Raw genomic sequence first — 25,341 nt, 5'->3', positions numbered from 1 at the left:
TTTTTGACTTAAAGGAGTGGGGTAATCAAGCGGCGGCCCGAAAGGGTTAGTTCGTTTTATTTGCTCCAGGTGAAGTTTCCCTAATTTGCTGAGTCGCGGTTTGACGTATCGGGCGGTTGGTTTGACAGGTTGAGTTCCCCCGCCGTAGGTGTTGGTGTGAGCCGGGGCCTCCTTCAGCTGCTGAATTCGTGTCGGCGGGAGCGGCGGAAAAGAACAGCCACCACCAGAAGCAACAGCATGTCCGGTAAGGGCCTTCATCAGGATGTTATCCCCGCTTGCAGAACCAGCATAGGTGTTTTTGGGTCTTCGGCCCGGCCTGTAAGGTTTGACGACTGTCCTCGGCCCCCACCCCTCGCTCTTCCTCAGCGCGTAACTATCTCCTGCCCTTTCTGTACCCGATTTGAGGCCTAGCCCGGTACCGCAAGTCGCAGTCGGGAGGGCCGCCCGTGTTCAGGGGTATGGGGGGGGAGGTGGGTTCCCTAGGTCCCGGTGGTGAAGTGAGCTGATCTCTGACGGGCTGGGGGGACCTCGGGCGGTTTTTGATCCTGTCTCCCGGGCCCCTGTTACTGCGGCCTGGCGAAACAGCGTGACGCAGTTCCAAATGACCCGGCCGCCATCTTGATGGGCGGGCGGGAAGGGAAGGGAGACTGCTAGCCTCTCTGCTCTTTCCTCCTCCTCACCACCCCCCCCCCCCCCCCCCCCGGTTTCCCTAACTCTGTGGAACGTCAAGAGTTACCCCATCTCCTCCTTCCCGACTACAAAAATGACCCCCCCCCCCCCCACCCCACTGGATCCCCTATCTTTTGCCGTATTCTCTCCTAGGCGATTCCTAACGTGCCCCCCCCCCCCCCGCCTTGCTTAAGCACCATTCCCTCACTTTCTCTCTCATATGTGCCTTCTGCAGGAGAATGCAACGAAGTCATTAGTTTCTATGATAAAATTTGAGCTTCTGAAAACAACGTTCGCTTTATTTGAATAGTATGGGCCTAGATGTAATACAATTGTTTGGAATGATACTTCTGTGAATCAAATTTCTTTCTTCTGACACCGAGTTAAGAAAGTGGCATACTACCAGAGTTAACAGCTGCTCTTGAAGATACTAGATTGCATGCTCAACTTGCTGGCTTAAAGCTGGGCAAATGTTTGTTATGTGAAGTATTGCAGGATTTGAGGATGAGGTTATACCTCATTAATAATTGGAATGCACCATCCTTCAGATTAAATTGTGGGTAATTTAAGATGACTGAAAATGAAAGGTAATGAGAACAAGTGTGTTGTGTACAGTTGCAAATGGATTGTGGAAATCTAGAGGTGTGAACGTAGTGTAGAAAGTAAAGTTTAAAGTTGGGGATGGTGTGATCCAGTAGACGACTGGATTTTTTGGGTGGTGTTCGAGTTCTAAAATGTAAAGGTAAGCTTGAACTTGTACCAAACTGTCTGTATGGCTCCCCAAAATCTTGGGCAATCTAGTTTAAAAGACTTAATTGAAATAGAATAGCCTCAGCATGCAAAGTGGAATGATAAACTTTTGCGGTTTAAGGTTTGGTGTTCTCAAACCTGAGGGTCAAGTGGCAACCACCTTCAAGGTTCTGAGGAATTAGAAAGGAAGTAACATTTTGTGACTTGACATTGGAAGAAGCAGTTAGAATAGCTGTAGAGTAAACTTGAGGATACGTAAGTATCTTTGTATAAAAGTTGGGCAGAGTGTACGCATTGGAGATAGCAAGAACTGCAGATGCTGGAGTCAGCCAGTACGGTGTGGAGCTGGAGGAATGCAGCAGATCAGGCAGCATCAGAGGAGTAGGAGAGCCGCTGTTTCAGTCTTCGACCCTTCTTCAAGACTTGATTCCAAAGTTCTGAAGTAGTGCTTAAGCCTGAAATGCCGACTCTCTGCTGACACTGCCTGACCTGCTGAGTTCTTCCAGCTCCTCTGTGTATCGACAGACTGTGAATGTTCTGCTGCAAAATACTCACTCAATTGAAAGTCTCAATTACTCCAAAGGAAATTGGGTTAGTGCCTTAAAGTATACTGAAAGGTACAAATTCATTAATTTCCTCTTACAGTAGAAGGGAAAGTTTTTTAATAAACATTTTAATCTCAATTCAAAATGAACATTTGCATCATTCAAAGTTGCCATTTGGACATTTTTGTTTTCACTTAAATGTAATCTTTTGACAATCTCACTGGTATTAGCAGCATTGGATGAATTCCTGCACCAGCTGAGGTTATCTTGAAAGACTTTTTTTTTCTGAACTTCTCTCCTTGTGTGAGGTGTTGTGACCCTCTGGTTAAACTCACCACCACTGTGTCTCTAATGAGAGACTAGCCCTATGGTTGGTCCACTTGTACTATGGTGACATTACTTTGCGCCTGATGTGAGTCTACCTACTATATTGAATTTTTGATTTGGAGGCACCTATTAGCTTGTCTTAGTACTAATTGACTGTTGTAAGACTGCTACCGCCCAGCTTAAGGTGTAGTTGAATTAAACTGCTAAAAAATTATTTGGGATAAGGACTTGGAAGCTGGAGTGCTTTGTAAAGAATTATTAATTTAAATGAAAATTTAAAAACGATGACTGCCGGAGAAACCATCTTTGCTTATGATTCTTATTCAGCATAATTTGCTCCTGGTTGAGATTGCAGCTATTTTTGTGCAAGTTCCCTTATGTCAGTTTCCTTAAAATCAAGGTGGTTTGCGTGTAGTTGCTTAACTACTATAATTTTGACAGACTAACCTCTAATATCCATGCAGCCACTGAAACACTCTTACTTTTATTTCTTGTGAGCTGAACGTCATGAGTTTTCACTAAACTGGGCAAAGGGAACTAGTTCTGACCTACCTTTCCAGGGCCCTTGCAGGTAAATCTTTTACAAGTGAGCAAGGTTGCGACGTGTTGGCTGATAGCACCAGCAGTCACTGAATTTTAAAAAAAAAACTCTCTTTTAAATTAACAGATTATGGAAATTACAGTCAACCTGGAGCTCAAGCACAAAGGTATGCATGCATGTCAGGACTTACAAAAAAAACCAAACCTGTAAAACTGAAAACATTTAGAAATTTGAAAGCCAGAAAGTGCTGGAAATACAGACTTGTCATTTTTACAGTTGAATTTTTGAATAAAAAGCAAAACATTGCAGAAATTGGAGATCTGAAACTTTAAGTGCTGGACATAATCAGCAGAAGTTCATAAGAAGTCGAGCACTTTGGCACCTCAGGGTTGCTGCACCTCTCAGTAGGTTCATGGCATGATCTGACGTTCGTCATTCTACTTTGCTGCACTTCACCTGCTCTGCGATTCCTCAAATGATCAAGAATCCATATCTGTGTGCCTTAAGTATACACAAGGACGCTGCGCCACAAGTCTGTGGCAAGAAAATTCAAAGAATTCACATAGTTACCTGCTTTTCCCTCGTGCCAGCAGGTCTAGCAACATCTGTAGACAAAGAAGTAAAGATTTTTTAGTCCAATTTGCTTTCTTCAGATTTTGTGTTCCAAAGAAGTCACGTTGAAATCTACGTAAGATGCTGCTAGACTTGCTGTGGTCTTTTTCTAGCATTTGCTTCTTATTTCTGATTATCAGCATTGTGGTTCATTTTTAACTGAAAGATTAACATTCCAGGTTTAGAACCTAACTGTGTTTCTCTCAAGTCTGGTGTATTTCAGTTTTAACTGTTTAAATCTTTTGTACTACATGTGCTTTGCTTTGCAAGACCCGCATTCGCCACTGAAGGTGATGAGGTGCCATTTTAGACATCAGCTCTCCATGTGATATAGGTGAACCGTCAGTGGTGTTAAGGAGTTACAGGGTCAAAAATGTACTGGAACTTGATATTTACAAGTCAGGATGGTGTCTCACTTGGAGGGGAACTTGCTTGTCACCCACGTGTCATCACTAAGTACAAATGTGTTGATCAGCCTGTGCATATTTAATCGGGTTATAGTTTTTCAGGTTTTCTAATCAAAGACAAATGTTAGTTATAGCCGATAACTTGATTGGAATAAGTGAGTTCTGCCATTTTGGTATATGGGCTACAGTATCATCAAATACTGAAAATTCAGAACCAAAGTGTGGTTAACTTTTTGAACTGTCCAAAATTTAACATGTCACTGTTTTAACAAATGATTTACAGAAGGTACTTTTTTGAAGCACTGTTGTAAACAGCTCTAAAGATTACAAATCCAGGAATCAAACAAACTCAATATTTTAATGAATTCTGCAATGTTCTAGGTGTAGTGCGATTACATAGCAATCTCAAGGATAGGGTAAAAGAAAACTTGATATAACTAAACACTTTGAACATGTAGCCATTTGACTTGAGTATTGTCAATGAAAATTTGTTTCAATATCACTTTTTAAAAAATAAAATCCTAGCTGAAAGGCAGTACGTTGGCTGAAGGTCAGTTCCTGATGATAAGGACTTTGAAACCATAGAACTTTTGTCAGGATACTGCATTCACTTTTGAACAACACTGAATATTGTGATATATGTGATGTCACTGTTTGTAATTATGTGCTTCACAGCCCAATGTTTTAGTGGCAGTCTCTAAAACGTGGTTTTTTTTGTTTCTAAAATGATATTGTTTTTTTCTCTCTCTTAGCTATGGAGCCTATGGTACCCAGTCAAACCAAAACTATGGGCATGCTTCACAGGTATGTTCAGCTAAATGACTTGGGTTTGAGTGATTTGGAAACCATCATGACTCTGCCTTTTGGTTAACTTTTTCCTCTCTGGTGTTCTTTGTTTTTTTTCCATGCAAGTGTTTTGACTTTACAAGATTAGTCCTACTAAATGGTTTTGGATTATTAATGCCCAAGTGCTTAATTAAGTAGGCATCTGAGATAGTGGCTGTAAATTAAAATAAAAATCCTACAATCTTGAAACTTAAATCTGAGTATCATCCACTCAAATATGTTATAGTGAGAGTCACTTCTTTGCGTGAATTATCATTGGTAATCAGTTGCTAGCAAGTATGATTGTTCACCTAGGAAATTCTGTACTTAACTGGTCAGGTCTGAGTTCTTGCATGGCTGAGGGCTGATCCTATAGCAGTCTTTCTGACCTCACTTGGTAGGTGCAGTTGGCCCTTGGGATTGATTTGCTGGCATTCTTTTCTCTGGTTCCTTTTATTACTTCCTCTTCCCAGCAGGTATTCTTGAAGAACCCTGTCTCCTCCTACAGGAGATGTGAATTGTATATTTGCAGCTAAGAGCTTTCCTCTAAGATGCTGACTGAATAAGCATGCAATTTAACTTAATGATTATTGTAGATCAGACTTGAGCCATATCGATTATTGCCAACATAGCTACTTCTGATAGCTCAAAAACAAGATTCATAAAGGAAGCCATGGGCTTTGTTATTCAAGTAAGTTAATAGCCCTGTTTGAGTTACTTTGTTCTTTTTGCCTTTCAGACAACCTATTATTTCTAGGTACAGGTACAAGAGTTAAACTTGTTTGTGGTTTTCTCCTGCTTGGCATCAGAACTACTTTAAAAGAATTATGGATATGTTACTGTGTTTCCCTATATAACATTCTGAATGTACAGTTTGGTAGTGTTCCTATCTCTGAGTCAGGAGACCTGGGTTCAAGTCCCTAACCTTCTCTAGAGGCGTGAATAATATCTCTATCTGGCTTAACAATAATTGAGTTTTCTGTTAGAGCAGGTTTTATTCTGATCTCAACTCCATTTTAAGCAAAGGTCATGATTATGTTTTGATCAGCTTGCCATTAGTGAAATAAACTCTTCATATCTGATTACACCTAATACCTTTTGATACTTGTGCAGTAAACTGTAGGCTTTCAAATGATTTGTGGACACCAATTTTAAATGTCTTGGTGAAGGCACAACTGGCTGTTAATATCTTGAACAAATACTTGATGTTTGTAGTCATATTTTCTGTTGCACAATTTTATAAGTCACATTTTTCATTACACAATGCTATGAAAGCTGAAACCAGTATCTATACTTCTACTTCTGGCCTTGGTTGTTCCAGTCCTCTGGCTATCCTCCTCCATGATCTGACCTTCACTTTACCCAAAATTGTTCCGATGTAGCAAAAGCTTCATTCGCTCATCACTATGGACACGATGTATCTGTAAATTGGTTTGACTGCCTGATTCATGTGTGATCTTGCCTTTCCTACCCCAAATCCTACACGCTGATCTCTACACTCCATTTTCAGGCCTCTTGTACATCCCCTCCTTCTGACACTGCAGTAATTGCAGCTGTGCTTCTTAGATTCGTGGGTCTAAATTTTAGACCATTCTCCTTATTTCCCCTCTAATTAATTCTGTTTATAACTTAACTCTGCTGAAATGTCTGCTGTCTTTTAAATAAAACTTGATGCCTAACATCTTGTGCAGCTTGGCAATGTTTTATGTGAATAGCCTGAGACATCTTTACTATTTAAAGATGATGTTCAAATGTAAGAAGGCCATCCTGGTGATGTAGCACTGCAATTTTTAACTCCGTACTACCTGGTTGAAATACTGAAACAGACATTTTGGGTCAGTGTGTTCATCTTGTGATCTACCCTGCTCTAGAAGCAAATAATACTAATTCCATATTCCACTTGTGTAATATAATTTTGAATCAGAGCACTTTCTGCTTCAATTGTCAATGCTGGAAATGAGTTCTAAATTTTAATCCAAGGCACATCCATCATTTATACATAACTCTTCAATATAAAACTGAGATGGAAATGCCTATTTTGAACATATTCACTAATGCAGTGAAACAGCTAATTTTGTGGAAACAGCAATAAATGCATTTAACTGGGTGCTTTGGTCATATTTATTTTTTTAATTGAATTGATATTTCACACTAACTCAGGTGTTAAAATATTGGGGAATCTTTTTGTTCCTATCTAGTTCTACCATCATTTTGAAGATGGTAATTTTACAGCCCTGCACTGCAGTGTACTGTTGCATGGACCTATTATTTAGTGGGGCTTGGCTGTAAACATTGATTCATGAGCAGTGTTCCTCAGAGACTGGCAAGAATGCATTTTGCTCCACACGGTGATTTTCATAATTTTTTTAAAACTGTTTTTGGCGTATGTTTGTTTTCAGCCATAACTCTGATTGCTTAACCTCGTGTCTCATTGCAACCTGCATTTAACAGTGGTGTAATTTTGAGTTGATATGCTTTTGAAGGCATCCAAATGCACCAGTAATGATTTCATTACATGTATTGAAAAGATGAGATGACATTTAATCTGTCACTTTACTTCCAACTTGTTATCTATTTGAACAACTATCAACTTCTTTGGAGTCAGCAATGAGACTTATTCAGCTCAATTCTTTGCAAGTCAACTTTCTCTCTAACTCTTGAGGATTTTGGTACAGTTATTAACCTGAACGTTTGTTTTTTGCTTTCCAACTTCTAAAATGTGAACTGCATTCCTGTTTCCCAGGTCTTTCTAGTAGTTAGTGCTTTTGTTGGGAAATGAAGAATTTCTTTTTCTGGATGATCTACAGATCTGGCACGCACTCATTCTGCTTGACATCACTAGAGCTGATCTTGAAATTATACTGTTCTGAGATTTCACTGTTACCAAGATTTTGGTTGCTGTGCTCCTTTTTTGTATTAAAGTTACAATGGCTTTCCTATCAACTAGGTTCAATAATGGAACAAATATGAATGTTAACCAGAGGGTACCTAATTTTTCTGCAAGATGTTGAACATCTTAGTATACTAACCATTAGTCATTTTCATGAGGAATTTTTTTGAGCATGGCAGTAAATCATTGCATTTTGTCTTGTATTATTTCAACACTTGTATACGTTTCCTCAGTTGGCAAAGAGGACAGTCGAGAGGTGCTTTTCAGGTCTTATGCTCTTTTTTTTTCAGTTTAAAATTACCCAAGACATTCATGTAAACCTGGTCTCCTATCTGTGAGTGCTGTCATTTGTCCAGGAATTCACTTTTGACCTGGTTTTGTGTCCCTGAGATTCTTCCATATCTCCATTCATTGCAAAGTTTTAAAATAGCGGTCATTTATTTGAGATAAGGAGGTGTAGAGTTGGATGAACACAGCAGGCCAAGCAACATCATGGGAGCAGGAAGGCTGACGTTTCGGGCCTAGACCCTCCTTCATTCCTGATGCAGGGTCTAGGCCCGAAACATCAGCCTTCCTGCTCCCATGATGCTGCTTGGCCAGCTGTGTTCATCCAGCCCCACACCTCATCTCTGATTCTCCAGCATCTGCAGTTCCTGTTATCAGTGATTTTATTCAATTTTTAAAAAAAAAAATCAGCTAAAGTGTAATAAATAGATTATTTTCATGCTTTACAATCAGCTGAACTGGCCCATGCTGCTTTTATACTCCACATGAGCTTCCTCCCAGCGCCGACAACATTTTCCTTCTATTTCTTTTTCACCACTGTTCGGATAACTTTCCTTTTTTAAACAAATCCTGTGCTGTTGGGCAATGGTGTGAGGCTGGATGAACACGGCAGGCAAAGCAGCATCTGAGGAACAGGAAAGTTTGACGTTTCGGGCCAGGACCCTCCTTCAGAAATAGTCAACACGGAAACGCCAAGCTTTCCTCCTATGCTGTTGGCCTCTCATCCTGTGGTTTTGAGTTTTACAAGCTAATCACGGAACAAAATTTCCTCCGAGTCCCCTGTTAGATTTCTTTGACTTGTTATAGTTCTTTGTTTTGATCTCAAGTGGAAGTATGTTTAAGTTGGCCAGTCAGTGATAAAGAGCTCTTCCATCAACTTTAAATTTAGCTGGGGTAGTGTGGCTTGAATGGAGGGACCCAAGTTTGTTTAGCCTTTTATGAGCAAATACCTTCTTGTTCTGGTGTTATCCATGTCAAACTTTGCACCTTCTCCGCTGTGTGCCTTTTTAATAAGGGACAGTTCTGGTTTATGTGTGGTAAAACTAGTTTCTGTACAGATTATTTTGCTGTCCACTGGAATTTGACCCACTGTTACTTCCACTACTGCCTTGTTCACTGATTATGGTCTTCTGCTTTTGATTCCTTTATCCTTGAATCTCTACTCCTTGGAAAGTTGTCTCTCTTCCCTAACAAAATGCCTGACTTCATGATTTTGTCTTGAAATTCAAATGCTAGTGGTGACAGTTTTTGCAGATTTGTCAAAGTCCCCTTTACTTTGTGACCACTGTCTTCATTAGGTATAAACAGTTATGGTTCTCCCAAACTTTGAATAGCAGTTAAGAACTGAGCGGCATAACTATCTCCTAATGAAGTAGATAGTAACACTAACACTGAATGTGTTGGTCTACAGCTGATCTTTTCAATGTACCCTCAAATTTTGTTGTGCTCGCATTATTTTTGACATAACAGGGTCTTTGGTACATTCCAGGTTGCTGTTGGGCTTGGGAACGTTATGCAGTTTTCCTTTCTTCTACAGAAGCTCTGATTTGAAAGTTTAAGTCTTTGGACAGGACCTCCTAACTTTCAAAAGTAGGAATAATTTTGTCAATGACACAAAGCTGGCATCCACACTAATTATACAAGTATATTTTTGTTTTGAATGGATTCTTTGTGCACCAGAATTAAATTCTATCCTTTTTTCTCACTGAATTTTGTGAAAAATGAAGACTTGCAGATTTAATGGCTTCTGTGCATGTAACTTATCCTAATTGCAGAGATGTAGCAGCATATTTTGTGGATGAGGGGGATTAAAGTTGGCAAAAGACTACCTTTTTTCCAAATAAATCAAATAGTTTGTACAGTAGTGATGAATGATTTGAGAATATAAATAAAAAGGAATAAATTCCCTGGCAGAGCATCCTACTAGGAAAGGGCATGCTGGTGGTTGGGATGGTATGTATGAGTGAAACAATTTTATAATGTAACTAATGTACATCTCTCTGCCAAGGGTTATAGTGGATATGAGCAGTCTGGTGCTTCTGGATATGGACAAAGCCAAAGTGGGTATGGCTCAAGCTATGGACAAGGACAGTCAGGTATACCATGGCTTTTGTCTGAATTGTAGCTTTCCCTGAATAAGGGAAACTTACATTGATTCAGCTACGTTTTCTATTTTACAGGGTTGAATTCTTCTCAGTCTTCAACAGGCTATCGACAGAGTGGACACAGCTATGGAAGTGAGAGCTCTCATAATACTTACGGACAGCAATCACTGTATGGAAATTATGGGCAGCGTTCGGATTCCCCTAGCAGGTAATGTCCCAGTAATTCAAAAACACTCAATCACACGAGTTTATTTCTTTAATTGTATGGAATGTATCATATTTTCAGTCGGAGTAAAATACTCCTTCAGACTGCTGGTCCTGGTTCGGTTCGTTTAAAACAAAAAATCGCTGCTATCCTTTGTGGAATGCATTAGATTTCTTAATTGTCTATTTATTTAAAATTGCTACCTTTAATTGCCGCCTCACTTTTTTGCATCTGGTTGTCATTTAAATCACATTTGCCTATAATTGCCATATTTTTGGAATTCTTCAAGGTAGTGGCATTGCACCCTAGGGTATGTTCAGCCCTTCAACTTATCCCACCATCTGGAACCCCCAATGACTTGAGTGTAGGACAGTTCCTACTTAAAGTGCATTCCTTCTGGGAATGTAGCCTCATCAGAAAGTGCTGCTGTTTTGGATTTGCCATGGTAAAAGTGACTTTCTTGAGAGCAGGATATTTAGAAAACTTCTTTCCCCTTCTCTTCCTCTACCCCAAAGAATTTTCTCACCAATTATTCATAATTTTTCCAGTTACAGTGCCCTTTGCACCTCCCTCCTTCCAAACACATTCACATGGTCCTCCTGTCAGATTCCAAGATCACATGTACAGGGCACAGCTGTTTGCCACATCCCATGTCACCATGTGCAACAGGATCGGAGGATTACTTGTATACATTACAAGATTGTGTATAGCGCATGCCTTGCCAACTTCCTGTACCATTTAATGCCACACTTATATAACTAAATTTATTTTAGCCTAGGCAAATTTATTCTACTTACCCCTGATTGACTTATTGTAACATGGGATTGACTCCGAGCCCTGGTCCTCCCAATCCCGACTTCCACTTTGAACAGCTGCAGCACAAGAACTTAAACGGTAAGTAAACCTTCATCCTGCGGCTATTGCATGACCATTGTTAAAGTACACTTAATGTATTTGGGTGCAGAGTGCTCCTATCCACTACAATCCTGAATTCACATGCAGTTGTGTAGTTGTACCTTCCCTAGCAATAACCCATTCCTGCTGTGCTGATTTGTATCTTGTTTCTGCTTTAAAATCATGTGTGAGCTGTATTATCAAATTGTTTTGAATAGACACTTGATACCAGGTTGTGGAGCAGTTTTGCATTTCAATTGAAATCCTGTTGATGCCAAGCTCATAACTTTATTCCACCATAATCTTAACTCTTGGAGCCCAGTGACCTTTTTTGGTTCCTAGGACAGGAGTTTACAGCATTTTCTTTTCTGCTTCTCTTCCTCTTATTTGTTAGTGGTCACACCAGCTTGCACAGTAACTTTCCCTGAAGCCTTAATGACCATGCCACAATTTTTACCACTTCAAGTACAGGTTCCTCCGAGGACAAGACTGCATCTTATCTCTTGAACAGTCTTATGAAATATCCTGTAATATGATGCAATTGGTGTTGTAGTTTTCAAAGCTTCTGTCTCTAATTGAGAGCTTGTTTGTGCTTGCTATCTGGTATTGAGTTTAGAATTACTTTTAAATTCCAGGTTGTCTACACTTTTCCTATAGCAGCAGCCATAACTTTATATTTACCTGATGCTTCAAAACGTGAATGAACTCAGATTCTGTCTTGCCTCAACCTCGAGTCAATTAATAGAAAGCTTTATGGAGCATTATATAAAAGGCTGTATGAATGGATGCTTGATATGCACCCTATAAATCATGACCCACCAATGCTCCGAAACTGGAGTTAACAGTTAACTTCATTAAACGCTGAATAGCCTCTGAACGTTCTGTAGCCAAGTTCACCACCTCAGATGGGAACAGTGTCATAATTAGAACAGTGCCTCTGACTGCTAGATAAACCTTGGTCACCATCTAAAAGATGCTGGCTAGTCCATTTAATAATAACTTCTTTTACAGCTATGGCTCAAAGTCTGAGACACAATATAGTACCCAGCAAAGCCAACCAAGTTACAGCCACTCAACTTCGTATCATCCACCTCACGACAACTATGGCCAACAGACCTCAGGAGGTAAGGGCAATGGGGAACTATAGAAACATTGTTTTTTTTTAAATGTACTAATCCTGAACTCTGCATGTGGGAGAGCCAGAGTGAATGGGATGAATTATGGGTAAAAGTTGAAAATTTTCATACCTTCACTTGCTCAGTGAAAGTTTGAGGGTGGAGGGGTAGAGAGGGCAAGCAGTACCAATTTGAGGTCACATAACTGCTTATCTTGGAAACTAACTTGAAAAATTGAGCAAAATATTAATTTTTGAGAATGGAGGCTTGTGCAAATTACAACTAGTTATGTAACACAAAATACTATCTAGAGATGTTTCAAGTGACTATTGTTGGTAACCATTGAATTTTCTTTCCAACTCCAAGATGACTATGAGCAAGATAGACCTAACAGGAGTAAATTTGGAGATGACAACCGGAGCTTTGGCAGATCACAGGGCAATGGAGGTAGAGGTCGTGGAGGATATGGTCATGGTGGCTTTGACAGTGATGGTAGAGGGGGACGTGGTAGAATGGGGTAGGTGCTTCTTTACTATATTTAATTAAAAACATGCCAGTCAGGTCACATCTTGACAATTTGTTCCATGTTGCATAGAATATGGGAGTTAATTTATGTACTGCACTGTACTTGATTTAAATCAACTTTAAACTGGAAAGTTGTGTAGTATCTACCAAATGGTAGATGACATTAGTTAAGACAAATGATTTCTAACCCGTTTGTTAGAGCTTCTCTAAAACTTGTGCCACTGCATATTGTGTAAGTGACTGCTGTCTTACACTTGGGTGTGTTGACTTGTTTCATAGCTAATTGTTATGACAGTCTGGAATATCAGTGTGGTTATCTTCTAGTATGAGTCCACTTGCTATTTTAGACTGCATTTCTCCCACAAACTTGTCTGCTGTGTCCATCTTCATGTATATACAGATGTTTGAGCAATAATACTGCTATGGTCACTTGAATTGACTAAAATGTAAATGCAGTAAAAACACTTGTATTACGTGCTGCATTTCAGTGTGTGGAAGCTTTCAAATTTGGGTTGGGCTACACTAAGCAAATCAAACAACTTGAATTCAAGTCGTAGCTTGTAAAGTACCTAGACTGAGGCAACCATTTTTAATCTTTTAAACTACGAACAAAAACAGGACTGAGGAAGTATTGCCAGACCCAAGAAGTTAACTCTAGATTTTTTTTGCTTTACAGATGCTGAAAGACCTGAGTGTTTCCAGCAACTTGTTTTTGTTCCTGATTTCCAGCATCTGAAGTTCTTTTAGTTTTTGTTAATTTTAAAGTTATTTTAATTGTTTTCAGCTGTAGGTTCACTTTTCTCCCAGAGTAGTGTGACTAGTTTTTTAGTTTTATGAAGCACTTATCCATTTAAGAAATACAAAACTTTAACAGGGGCAGCACGGTGGCTCAGTGGTTAGCACTGCTGCCTCACAGTATAAGGAACCTGGGTTCGATTTCACCTTTGCACAAACTCCCCACGTTGCCCATTCTCTCCATGTTTGCGTGGGGTTGCTCTGGTTTCCTCCCATGGTCCAAAGATGTGCAGGTTAGGTGGATTGGCTGTGCTAAATTTCCCTGTAGTTTTCATGAATGTATAGACTTGGTGGGTTATAGGGGAATGGGGTCTGGGTAGGATGCTGTGAGGGTCAGTGTGGACTTGGGCTGAAGGGCCTGTTTCCACACTGCAGGGATTCTATGATTTTTTTAAACCATTTCTTCTATAAATATTGATTACTGCAGCTAACAAAGCTAAGCTTGGTGAAATAAATATAGTTTAGCTGCATTTATTGTTGAGCCTCCCTGAGGTGATGCTTTCTGTCCATCTGTGTAAATGATACTTGACAATCTAAGGCTGCTGCACCAAAAGAAATGTGGCTTCCTCTGCAATAAACGTCTATAATTGTTTTGCTATCTAAGTTGCTGTATGGCTTATTTTGATGTCCAAGTTCAAGATCCTGTTTTCACACTAACGTGGCACTTCTGAATACCGCACTGTTCAGTGGTGTTACACTTTTGGGTAAGTTTGTAACCTGGTGGTCTCTTAATGTGGGAGTTCCTGTGTCAAAGCTATATTTTGTGATTGTCAAAGCTGCCAAAAATACTAAATCATTCAGTTGTCATAGGTTCACCAACCCTGCCAAGATTGTTCACATGTTGGCATGCTGACCGTGACATTTGCTCCCAGTTTGGGAAGTTGATTTCATGCACAGACCTGAATCCTGCACAGCAAAAAGAATTTTACACTGGATGTAATTAGCTTAAACGTCTGTGCTGTCAGTTGCACTGGGACCTGAGCTGAATAAGTTCATATTGCATTTTGTCCATGGTGGGATCAGTTACTTGAATTGTTCAATATAATGGGATTTTTTGAGTCCCAAACTACCTGTGAATGGAAAGACAGTATGAACACTCTCTACTATTTTTGGTTTTATGCTTCAGATAGGATTTTAGTGACTCTTTGTTTTCTACATTGAAGGTGCAGGACCACTTTTAAAAGTGGGTCTACTACATATACTGGCTAAAATCTGCAGATTTTTAACATATAGGTTCTTCCATTAAACTATATTTTGCATTTTTAAATGTTGCCCTGCACATTATTAAACTTTTCCTTGGGTTTAGTGCTGTGAGTTGCTGGTGCAAATTAACGATCTCCCAAATTAACTAGTGTTGTGCCTCAAGCTGGGTGTGAGTTTGCATGATGTGGCTAACACTTCTTCTGTAGTTGAGCATCCTAATTTTTTTGGAAACTAGAGAAATGAGATGGGTTTTTACTTTGATCACTGTTTAACGTTGATGCTGTCTTTTCACTTTAAATTTATGCCAGTTTATCTCAAGGTGGGACAGTACTAGCAGACTTATTCAGATGTTGCATTTATTGTGATCTCTTGCTGAGAAGGCAGGGCAGGTTTGAATTCACCAGGACTAAATCATTTGTTTTTGCTCTCTCTTCTGAAATACTATAGGAATTGGATATTTGTCAGTATACATTGCAATTATGGTGTGCTGACACTTGTCAGTAAGGTTAATATATTTCACAAGATTGTGGTGTGTTCAGAGTTCTTGAAAGAAGAACTTTTGTGTGGAACAAAAGAGTTTTTTTGCCACTTTTTCCATGTTGCAGTGCTGCTTGTAATTGTTTTACTGTTACATATGTTCAGTGCATTCTACTGTGCAAGCAGTAATGTCAAATTTATGTAATCTAAGTTACTTGTTTGAAATATTGTGCCCTTCTTTCTGCCATGAATGAAGTTCTAAGCCATCTACAGCAAAATTTTCAGAGGCTGCAACGTACCTCCAATTCACAAAGTCAACTGCATTTAGATTTATTCAATATAGTCAACTTGTGCCTAAGTACAGTGAGAAGTGGATAGAGTTACTGCCTGCACTGGAAAAAGTGAGACTTCAGGTTTTTTCCAAATAAATCCAATCTTAAATTTTTCATAAGGTCATTTTTCATTTCAGTTAATAAACCTTCAGTTGTAGTGCTTTATGGTAACTGGTGGTCCATTTATTAATAGTTGTAATGGAGGGTATTTTTGGGTGTATATTGTTATATTGTGCTTGCCTTTGGTTTATGATTGGGCTGTGCTGCAAATGGGAGAATTTAGCATGGGTTTTTTCTGGTCATGAGTGGGAGCAAGTGAAGCAATGCCACCTAAATTTGAACAAACCTAAGATGTATTATGCAAGTAAAGTTGCTACATTAAAGCTGTAGAATTTTTATCCTCCCCAGGGAAGTGTCTGGTTTCCACTTGATCAAGTATTTTGGAACACTAATCAAAAGTTCAGGATGAAAAATAATGATCACCAACCTTCCAAATGTGTCCCTCAGCAATGCACTGTTGCAGTCACTAATCTTGCCATTGGAAGCTGTTGAACCTGGCTATTGTACTGGGGTGTTCTATCAGTTTGTTTAGACGTAGGTCAAAACAAACATCGAATGCATACAGCTTCTCGCTAAAGATTTGGGAGTTGCTTCTGCACTTGGGTTTATAGTAATTTCATCTTCACTGGTAAATATTGAATTGGTCTCTTTAAACTACTTGTGTATTTTCTTATCTCTCTCAATTGCTCAGCTGATCCTGCTAGCCCTGCAGATAATTATAACTCCACATGGAATTAAACTTCCCTTTTGTCTGTTAACTGGTAAATATTTTAGTACTGAAATAAAAGTTGAAAATTTTAGGAATTATCTGTTTTAGATTTCCAATATCCAAATTACTTTTATTTTGAATTCTTGGGCCAGCATTTATTGTCAGCCTGACGTGCTGGTGGTGAAGGTTGTTTGCTTTAATACCTTCTAATTAAGGTAAGCAGTAAGGACATGTTTGTCCAAGGGTGAAATAATTCAGTTATTTAAGACTGGAGGCTGTACATATTAGCACTAGGTTCGTTTGCTCAACTTCTTGTTCTTCCTTTGGTTTTGAATGTAGACCTGAAAGAATCCAAATATGTACAATCTTAAAGAAGACATTCATATTACTCAAAATACCATAGTTCTTCAAACTGTCAGTTTGGATGTAGGATATCCCTTTCTTTCATTTTGTGGTTAGTGTAAATTTTGGTGCAATTAATGAAACTTTTAAAGCCAAACTTAAGTGAAGTTCAAGGACTAGGCTTATACCGGCCATGGCACACCCTCATTGGCTGTGCTACGAACTAATGACTGTGTACTAGTTCAATTCTTAACCATACACTGGTTATGTAAGGGGGAGGAAAAAAACTTATTGTAAGATTATAAAACTTGTTTTGTTAATTTGCTTTTTTTTGTGTACCACAAGTTTGAATGAGTGAGCTAGTATGCTTCTCAACCTCAACTGAATTTCATGCATTTCACCCCTGTGGCCTCTGAAGCTTAAACCCATAAATTGTTAAAGCTGTTGTAGTAGCCTTGGCCATATTTCACACAAATGGTCCAAAAGTCTGCTGGCCACCTTGTTTTGAGCAAACTGTACCATACCTAAGGGCTAAATAATAGGTTTACTCTGGTAGAACTCATTTTTTTGAAACATGGTTTCACTTGCCCTAACGCTAGACACTAAAATTGGGTAATCTCATCATTTCTGAAGTTGAATGTTGCTGTTAAAGTTTCAGCAATCTCCTCTGGGGGTATTGAATGACCTGGTTACTCAACTTGTGACAGGAATTATCAAAGCTTTCATTATACCAAGATAAAGCCTTTTGGTTTAAACCTTTTTTAACTGGCATGAGGAAATCATCACTTCTTCAATTTCTTTTTCCTCTGCAGTGGTGGTGATCGTAGTGGCTTCAATAATTTTGGTGGTAAGTTTTTGAGTATTAGAACTTTAAGTGAAATTCCGTATGAAGCCTGTGACACACAGCCACCATTTCCTCGTAATTTGCAGGTGGGAATGTTTGGTATATACCAACCTGGAAACAGTGACAGGTTCAGCCAGCAGCAGTGTTGAGACTTGATCCTAAGTTTGGGGCGGTGGCCTAAGTATGGAAAGAAGCATGGAGGCAATGGGTGGTGAAAACGAGACTAGATGCAAACTTCTGCAATTGATTCTAGAGATGCACAATCTACTAGAAAACAAACCTAGAGGCTTGATATTTCAGTCCCATCACTCTGCCTTCCAGTCTGTAGGCACTTGTAGCGTGCATAGCAACCTGGAAACTATTGAACAGGTTGCTCTTAAGGTGCTGTGCAAACATTTTTAAGATTCAGTTTTAAAATGAACTGACCCTCTGAATTTCTGTTGTAACCAATGGTCCTATCGTTTTAGTGGGTAGTGCTTGTTCAAATATCTCTGCAATCATCCAATATAATATCAATTTGAAACTTGCACCTCAAGTGTTTACTTTGGGTAGTAACAGCTGTATTTGCTTAAAATACATATGCTGGGAAGGGTGTGGAGGGAGAACCATCAATCTGATAAATTTTGGGATTTATCAAGGAAAGCATTGTTTTGTTTAATTAGCTTCATAAACATGTTTTGTTTTGAAACACTGCATTAAATTTTGTGCTAAGTCTTCACTGTGCTAGAGTCTATAGAACAAGGTCATGATATTTAGCAATAGAAGTTGGCTGAGTCACATTATCCAAGAGTGTTTGGTCCAGGCAATATTCTGAATTCAGTCTGTGACTGTCTTCTATAAGAATTTTCTTCAGACTTGTGCTGTGCTTTGACCTGTGGCATCAAGATAGAAACTGTTCTTCCTTCTAAAGATAGAGCTGACTGTAAATCGCTCCCATCTGTGAATAAGTTCACTTAGTTTTGTCTACTGATACTCACTCACCTGCCATAAAGTCCAACAACAGACAATCAAATTGTATGTAGGCATTAAAACATTAATTTCAGATGCTTTTGTTCTGTCAGCCAATACATGAAGGGCAAATCCCTTTTCACACAATTAACTGTGGGGATGCAATCAATATGGTTCAGGCTTCAGCTTGAAGAAATGAAGCAGCATGCATGCCTAATGTATATACTTTCCTCTTGGAGGTTAACTCAGGACTTAATAAATTCAATGGCCTTTGTTCATGATAGTAAACTGAAAAGAGTTAAATGATTGTGGTTGTCTTTTTATGAATGCTCCCCATAAATGCTATTTAAAACAGTGTTCAACTTTATTGCATTCTACAATGTTAGGGGAAAAAAGTAGTTTCAGCCTCTCTTTCTTCTTTCCAGGCTCAAGAGACCGTGGGCAAGGACCTAATCCTGGTAGGCAAACTTCAATATTCTGCAGAAGAGTGGTGCTTCTGCCGTTGCTTTCTCTAAGTAGTTACTGCAGCTAGTTATTACCTTGATACTTTCAGGACTTTAATTCACCTGAAACAATTGTGGAGTTATTTTATCATCTCCACTAAATCAGTTTTAGTTAAAATGAAATTCTTTTGACTGCAAGCTGAAATTTGAAATAGTAATCCTATTTTCTGGTTTTAATTTGGTGTAGATCACCTGAGGATCCTTGTTTTGAAAATGTACCTCTTTTTGCACAGCCCATTAAGTATGATGTGCTTTCTTTCATGATTCATTTTTAACTAGTTCCATATGATATGTTGAGTTTTATATTTGGTACACAGTCACAAAAACTGTACTTCAAAGGGGAGCCAAGTGCTTGCATTTTCAGTATTTCAACTTGGCCTCGGAACCAAATATTCAAGATTTTTATCATGCAATAACTTGAACATCTAGAAGGAGGGCTAGCAAGATAATAACACTTCCTTTGTATATCCACAGCTTCTGATGACAACTCTGATAACAACACCATTTTTGTCCAGGGTCTTGGAGATGATGTGACAACTGAACAAGTTGCTGATTTTTTTAAACAGATTGGCGTGATTAAGGTTTGTATGTCTGTCTAATTTTATATCATTCTGGGGAAGGGCATTGAAGATCATTCTTATGGAACCTTTCATTCTTAGATTAATAAGAAAACTGGAAACGCCATGATCAACCTCTATACGGACAAGGTTACAGGCAAACTAAAAGGTGAAGCAACGGTGTCTTTTGATGACCCACCATCAGCAAAAGCTGCAATTGATTGGTTTGATGGTAAGATCCTTTTTTATATTGGATTCGCATTCCACTGAACTTCTGGACCATTGGCCGTTTTCTTGAGTAGTGGGTTGCACTGCTAAAATGTTATAGTCCATAATCAAGTATTATGCAATTGACTAAACTTGTGTAATCTAACACATGTTTTTAGTACCCCCTTTTTTTAAAGGGCGACTTTGTTTCCATTGTAGTACAGTCATGGTGAAATTTTTTCTTGCCCCACTGTGACCTGCTTTTCTTTAGGATGCTATAAACACAACTTGGCAGCATCTCCATTCAGAAGGATTTCATTGACACATTTGATAAACCTGGATGTAGAAATTCATAATGCATGCTGATATGATTTGCATTTAAGTACTTCCACGTGATTTAATGCTACAGTCTGACAATGTAACTGCAGCAACTGTCAACTTACAAATAAGTATGTGAAACAGAATTCAGTAGCCCTGCTGACACAAGTGTTTGCCTTTTTAGGAAAGGATTTCCATGGAAACATAATAAAAGTTTCCTTTGCAACAAGGCGATCAGAGTTTGTACGAGGTGGTAGAGGCGGTCGTGGAGGTATACAAACTTGTCTGTATGACAATTTTTAACACTTTTTAAAAAATTTAAGCTAAATAGTTTCTGCAAAACATGACTTATGGAGGGGCTCTTTTGCTTGTTTGTTTTTTGTTTTAAACAGGTCAAATGGGCAGAGGTGGTCGTGCATTTCAGGGTGGTGGTGGTCCAAGGGGTGAAGATTGGACTTGCCCAAATCCGTAAGTGATTAGTTTTTAAGCAGAATTAAACTTTTGTCAATGTCACAGTTGTTAGCTTAATATCTCAAAACAACAATTTCAGGACATGCTAATTGACAATTAAGACTAACTTGAGGTATAATTTGAAATTCTAGTTAACCCAACTGTTTGGATGTAAACCAATTTTATTCCTTCTAGGTCATGTGGTAATGTCAACTTTGCTTGGAGGAATGAATGTAACCAGTGTAAAACTCCTAGAGCTAATGGTGGTATGTATTGGCTTGTTTTTTTTTTTTGAACGAACATTTTTAACCTTGATTCTGTTTTGTATTTCTCCAAAAGCTTTGAAAGAGGGTTGCATTATGTCTTCCTCTTGTTGATCACCCAGATGCCTAAACCATTCAGTTAGAGTACTTTTTTAAAGTATGGCCACTTTTTTTGCTATTTGTTGAAACCTGTACTGTACGCTTGAGTAGACTGGTTTTGTGGCATTGATTTGTGTCTCTCTCTGGGACACTGATTCTCCTGCTCCTCTCAATGATAGTGCCATCAACTGATCAGACAAATGTTTTTTGGTTTGATGTCTTATCCAAAACCGAGACTCCAATAGTGTAACATTCCAACAGGCCTGCATTGAAGTATCCATGGTAGTGGTAGCAGTGGTATGGAGTTTGTCCCCACACCCTTTTAATTTGCAAGTGAAACTGCTTCCCACTAAGCATCAGGTGAACTAACTTCTATGGCTGGATTTTATAGATGACTCTAGAATCATTCAAATCCAAAATGCCACACTTCACTGCTACTTTTTTGGAATGTCTAAATGCTTTAATGTTGAGGCCATTGGTGTTTGTTCTTTTAAATTTCAAGTGCCATCTTTCAAATATAGAAACCTTGCTGTTGTGCCCCCTGCACCACCCCACGCGCGCACACCTGCCTTTCAGTTCTTAAAATCACTTGCTTGTTGCTTAGAACATCATGGAAGAGGTGGCTTTAGAGGTCGTGGTGGATTCCGTGGAGGCAGAGGTAGTGATCGTGGCTTTGGCTCAGGAAAAATGGGAGGAGGAAGGTATGTACTGAAATAGAATTCCTAGGTGAAAGAAAAACAACCAATCTTGTCTCCTTTCTGAATGCCATAAATATCCTTGACCTGAAACAACTATTTATAAATTAAATTTGGAACAATGTTTGCCTAATGCAAGGATGTGCAGACATCAAGCTTTATTTCCTCCTTGTTTACATTAAGTTGGACTTTTTGAAAAGGTCCTTTAGATAATAAAGTCAACAATAAGCTGTAATTACACTTGCCAGGTAATTTTGAGTTGTTGACTTAAGCCAAATGATTTATTGGATAGGATGTATACTTAGTTCAATGTTCCAAATGATTTGCAGACCCTTTCTTAAAAGCAGATCTGACCTTCACAATGCTGAAAACCAAAACTCCATTTACCTCAATTTTCAAATCCAAGTTTCCAGAATTAATTTTTCTTTCTTTGTCTCAACCTTGATTTTAAACTCTTCAGTTGTGGGCATTTGTCAGAATTCCATGCTACTTAATTTCATGCAGGCATTACTATCTAATAGAAACTTATGGAAGAATTTGAAGCATTGTTAATATTGAAATATAACTTTGTGGGGATAATTTTATTTTATTTTTTCAATTTCAGAAGTGATCACAGATCAGATCGACGTGACAGGCCTTACTGAAAGCATGCTGGGAACCAGAATTTTCTTTTTGCTTTAGTGGTGCTTTAACATTGATGCAATGTAATGTACTTTTTCATAGTATGTATTTGAAGACAAAGATTAAAATGAATTTTTAATAAATTGCTTGTACAGTGACTTGTCTTTGACTACTCTTGTTGGGTCAGTAGCATTGTCATTGGTTGTTTCCTGTGAACAGTACACTTGTATGCAACAGTGTGTGGTTCATTTACCTTGTCATTTTTGCGTGGTATCTTTCCCTACTTCTGTATAGAGGGATTCATAAATTGTATTTAAAAAAATGACTGCAGTCCTTTCAGTTGAAGTTGGTCTTAACTTTTAGTAATGGATACTAAACATGTTGCTTTTTTCTCAACTTGAAATCTGCAATAAAAGTGTATGTATCCAATGGTTTGGCTTCTAATGTCCTATAGCAATAAGCGTGTTGCCAAATGATGACTTTTTTCAATTGGTACTTACATGTCTGCAAGGATTCATCTGGCTGTTCTTCTTAAGTGTCCTTGGTGAAACTTGGCCTTTTCTACTGTACTATAAAATCTAACCTAGGAATGTAGTTGCTTATTTCAGTTGTTTAACATCTTTTGTATTGCAGAAGATGAAGGAACTGCTCCGCAATGGATTTTACTGTTTGTTATGTATAATTAAAACAGTTTTAATGTGTTGGATTTGAGGCACACCTGTACGTTTCCAGTCCCCCTCCCTTAGGCTGACACAGTGGTTAGCATTGCCTCTCAGCGCTCTGGACCCAGGTTTGATTCCAGCCTCTGGCGTCTGTCTGTGGAGTTTGTACGTTCTGTGTCTCAGTTTACTCCCAATGTGCAGTTTAGGTGGATTGGCTGTCCTAAATTGCTCAGTGTCCTAGGGTATGTAGTTTTGGTGGATTAACTGTGGGGAAACGCAGGGTTAAAAGAATAGGATAAGTGTGTTGGGCTAGGTGGGCTGCTCTTCTAAAGGGCAGTGTGGACTCAATAGGCTGAATGGCCTGTTTCCACACTAGGGATTCTATGCTTCATCTTCAGCTGATAATATTTCTGAATGTTAATTTGATGTCCAATATAAAAGTTAGTGTGGGCCCACCTCATGTCATCTTATTGTGTGCTATGCTGCTACTTCTGACAATAACAGCCAAGTTGATCTCCTAAGCATTTTTATTGTGAAAAGAGCAATGTTTTTGTCTTGCTTACAAAGTCCTGGCACTCAATTGTGGGCATCATGGATTTCCTTTCTTTCAGTGGGGTGGGCAGGGTTGTTTTGTACTACTTAGGTTTAACCTAAACAGATAAATAGAAAGCGGAACATAACACCAGCGCTTCATCGGAGGCTCACTGTTACCTAGAATGGTGACAAAACGTCTGAAAACGAACCTTCCAGCTCAGCGAGCAAACTCACATCCAGAACTACTTAGGTTTTACTGACAGGCTTCGAACAATGCAGCAGAGTTCATTATTTCCTAGTCTGGTCTACCATTTTTTCTAACTTTTTAACCACAGAGCATCACCCATTTTAATTGGGCCAGTAATGAAATTTCAGTTTATGGTATACAAACAGCTCTTTAGTAAGAGTGGAAAAAGTCTGCAGGAGTGTAATGTTGAGGGAAACAAATTTTATTGCTCATCTTCTCTTCCAGTGAAGAGCATTCATACAGCTTCTTGATTAGCTGCTGCTTCCACTAAATGACCTGAACCCAACTTAAATTTGCTACTTGTTTTTTCACTAGTCATCTCTAGATTATTGGTCCAGTGATATCCATTGCAGTAGCTTAGTGATTGCACTCCAATTTTATGGCCGTCTTTGTACACTCAACTCTGCTTTTTACAATCAACTGACAACTTTTTGCATAATGCTGCTCTTGGTTTTTTTTTACTTTGTCTTTGAGCCTACCTGATTGTGACACCCCTGTGTTCTGATAAATAGGTTTTTTAATCACCCTGTTGAGGTATGCTATGATGCACTGTTGGAGCAGGTGGAACTAGAACCTAAAATACTGAAAAGCTTCATGAAGTGCCTTTTGGTCACAATGGTGTGCTTCAAAAGAGTTATGAAACATGGACTGTGGTTCTGGGATAAGTCTGCTAAGTTGTAAGGTGGTTCCCCCTACTTGGTCAAGATAATTATGCTGATCTGTTACAGTTCTCCTGGATCTAGAAAGAAAGACCCCCCTCAAACTCCCAGATTCGTAGATTAGCATTAGGTCACGTGTTTGTTTTGCAGGTTTTTTACCATTTGTTATTCAGTGATAACCACTTGATAAAGCACCTGAGTTGAGACATTGCAGTGACCATGTTTGGGATGTGGCTGGTTAGTACCTGTCAGTTCTTGGATGCATCTACAATGGTTAGTCCAAGCATTTTTGTGACACGTGTGCCTAGAAGATGCATTTACTATTTCTTTTCATGGAATACTCTCAGTATTAGTACTAAATTTCTTTTGAATTTCTGCTTTTGATTTTCTATTCTCTCTTTTTTGCATACTTATTATGGAAAGGTCATTTAGTGTAAACTTGACATTTCTCTGGGGGTTGGTGTGCTGTGGTGTCTGCAGTGGAACATGGTAGGTCTAAGCTGATACATCAGTCATAATTAACTTTGTACTTTTTGTCTAGAATAAGCTCTGTTCATGTGTCCTGGTAGTCCAAAATACAACTGTGACCTATGTTGTTCAGTATTTAATTGAGTCTTACCTTTGACACTGCTTAGAGTTTGTGTAAATACTATTTTCATATTAGTCTAGACCTGGTGTGCTAAATTTTTAATAACCCTGGAGAGTTGTTTAGCTTGTCTCCACACACTTTCAATATTCTCTCTCATATTTTTAGCAGTCTTTAAAAGTAGAATGCAATTGGTTATTTGGCATCCCTGATCAAAGTTACTGGATTGATGTTTTAATTAGGAGTCAATAATTTTTACTAGTGTGTGGTTAATTCCTGTTGTGGATATTCTCAACCATTTTGTTCAGGTTGCTTTGTCATACTAATTTTACAAATTGAGATGTCCTCAAAGCTTAACCAAACTTGAGTTGATGTGAACTATTTCTCTTGGCTTTCTTTTTGTGGTAAAACTGCTGTACTTTCACTACAGCTCTGGATCTTTGACAATAAGGTATTTGTTGCCAGTGTAGATAGGGAGTTAATGATTCTGTCGGACTCCAGCAACTGGTATTTATATTGCACTTTTTAACCTAAT

General features: G+C 38.8%; 1 protein-coding gene across 3 annotated transcripts; it reads left to right on the top strand.

The window, feature by feature from the left end:
- Nucleotides 1–3: 3 nt before the first annotated feature.
- On the top strand, nt 4–22,261 carry LOC125464777 (TATA-binding protein-associated factor 2N-like). Of its 3 annotated transcripts, none has more exons than XM_048557601.2 (16): nt 6–244; nt 2,959–2,998; nt 4,604–4,655; nt 9,868–9,947; nt 10,032–10,164; nt 12,067–12,179; nt 12,537–12,687; nt 17,426–17,460; nt 18,831–18,863; nt 19,383–19,489; nt 19,568–19,697; nt 20,175–20,261; nt 20,383–20,458; nt 20,636–20,706; nt 21,407–21,503; nt 22,102–22,261. In XM_048557601.2, the coding sequence occupies exons 2-16, from the start codon at nt 2,962–2,964 to the stop codon at nt 22,139–22,141; spliced, it is 1,242 nt and encodes a 413-aa protein (XP_048413558.1). In that variant the 5' UTR covers nt 6–244; nt 2,959–2,961; the 3' UTR covers nt 22,142–22,261. The 3 variants fall into 3 exon arrangements, with proteins under 3 accessions (XP_048413559.1, XP_048413558.1, XP_048413557.1); XM_048557600.2 differs by having other exon boundaries at nt 9–244; nt 9,860–9,947; XM_048557602.2 differs by lacking the exon at nt 22,102–22,261 and having other exon boundaries at nt 4–244; nt 9,860–9,947; nt 21,324–21,427.
- Nucleotides 22,262–25,341: the final 3,080 nt, after the last annotated feature.

This window comes from Stegostoma tigrinum, chromosome 27, assembly GCF_030684315.1.
Source record: "Stegostoma tigrinum isolate sSteTig4 chromosome 27, sSteTig4.hap1, whole genome shotgun sequence".
Taxonomy (NCBI): domain Eukaryota; kingdom Metazoa; phylum Chordata; class Chondrichthyes; order Orectolobiformes; family Stegostomatidae; genus Stegostoma; species Stegostoma tigrinum.
Note: the sequence above shows the minus strand (reverse complement) of the source record. Positions and strands in the feature narration are given on the sequence as shown.

Coding starts and splice junctions, on each gene's coding strand:
- LOC125464777 (XM_048557600.2), top strand. Junction 19,698..20,174: donor TGCAATTGATTGGTTTGATG/GTAAGATCCTTT, acceptor TTGCCTTTTTAG/GAAAGGATTTCCATGGAAAC. Junction 20,459..20,635: donor GATTGGACTTGCCCAAATCC/GTAAGTGATTAG, acceptor TATTCCTTCTAG/GTCATGTGGTAATGTCAACT.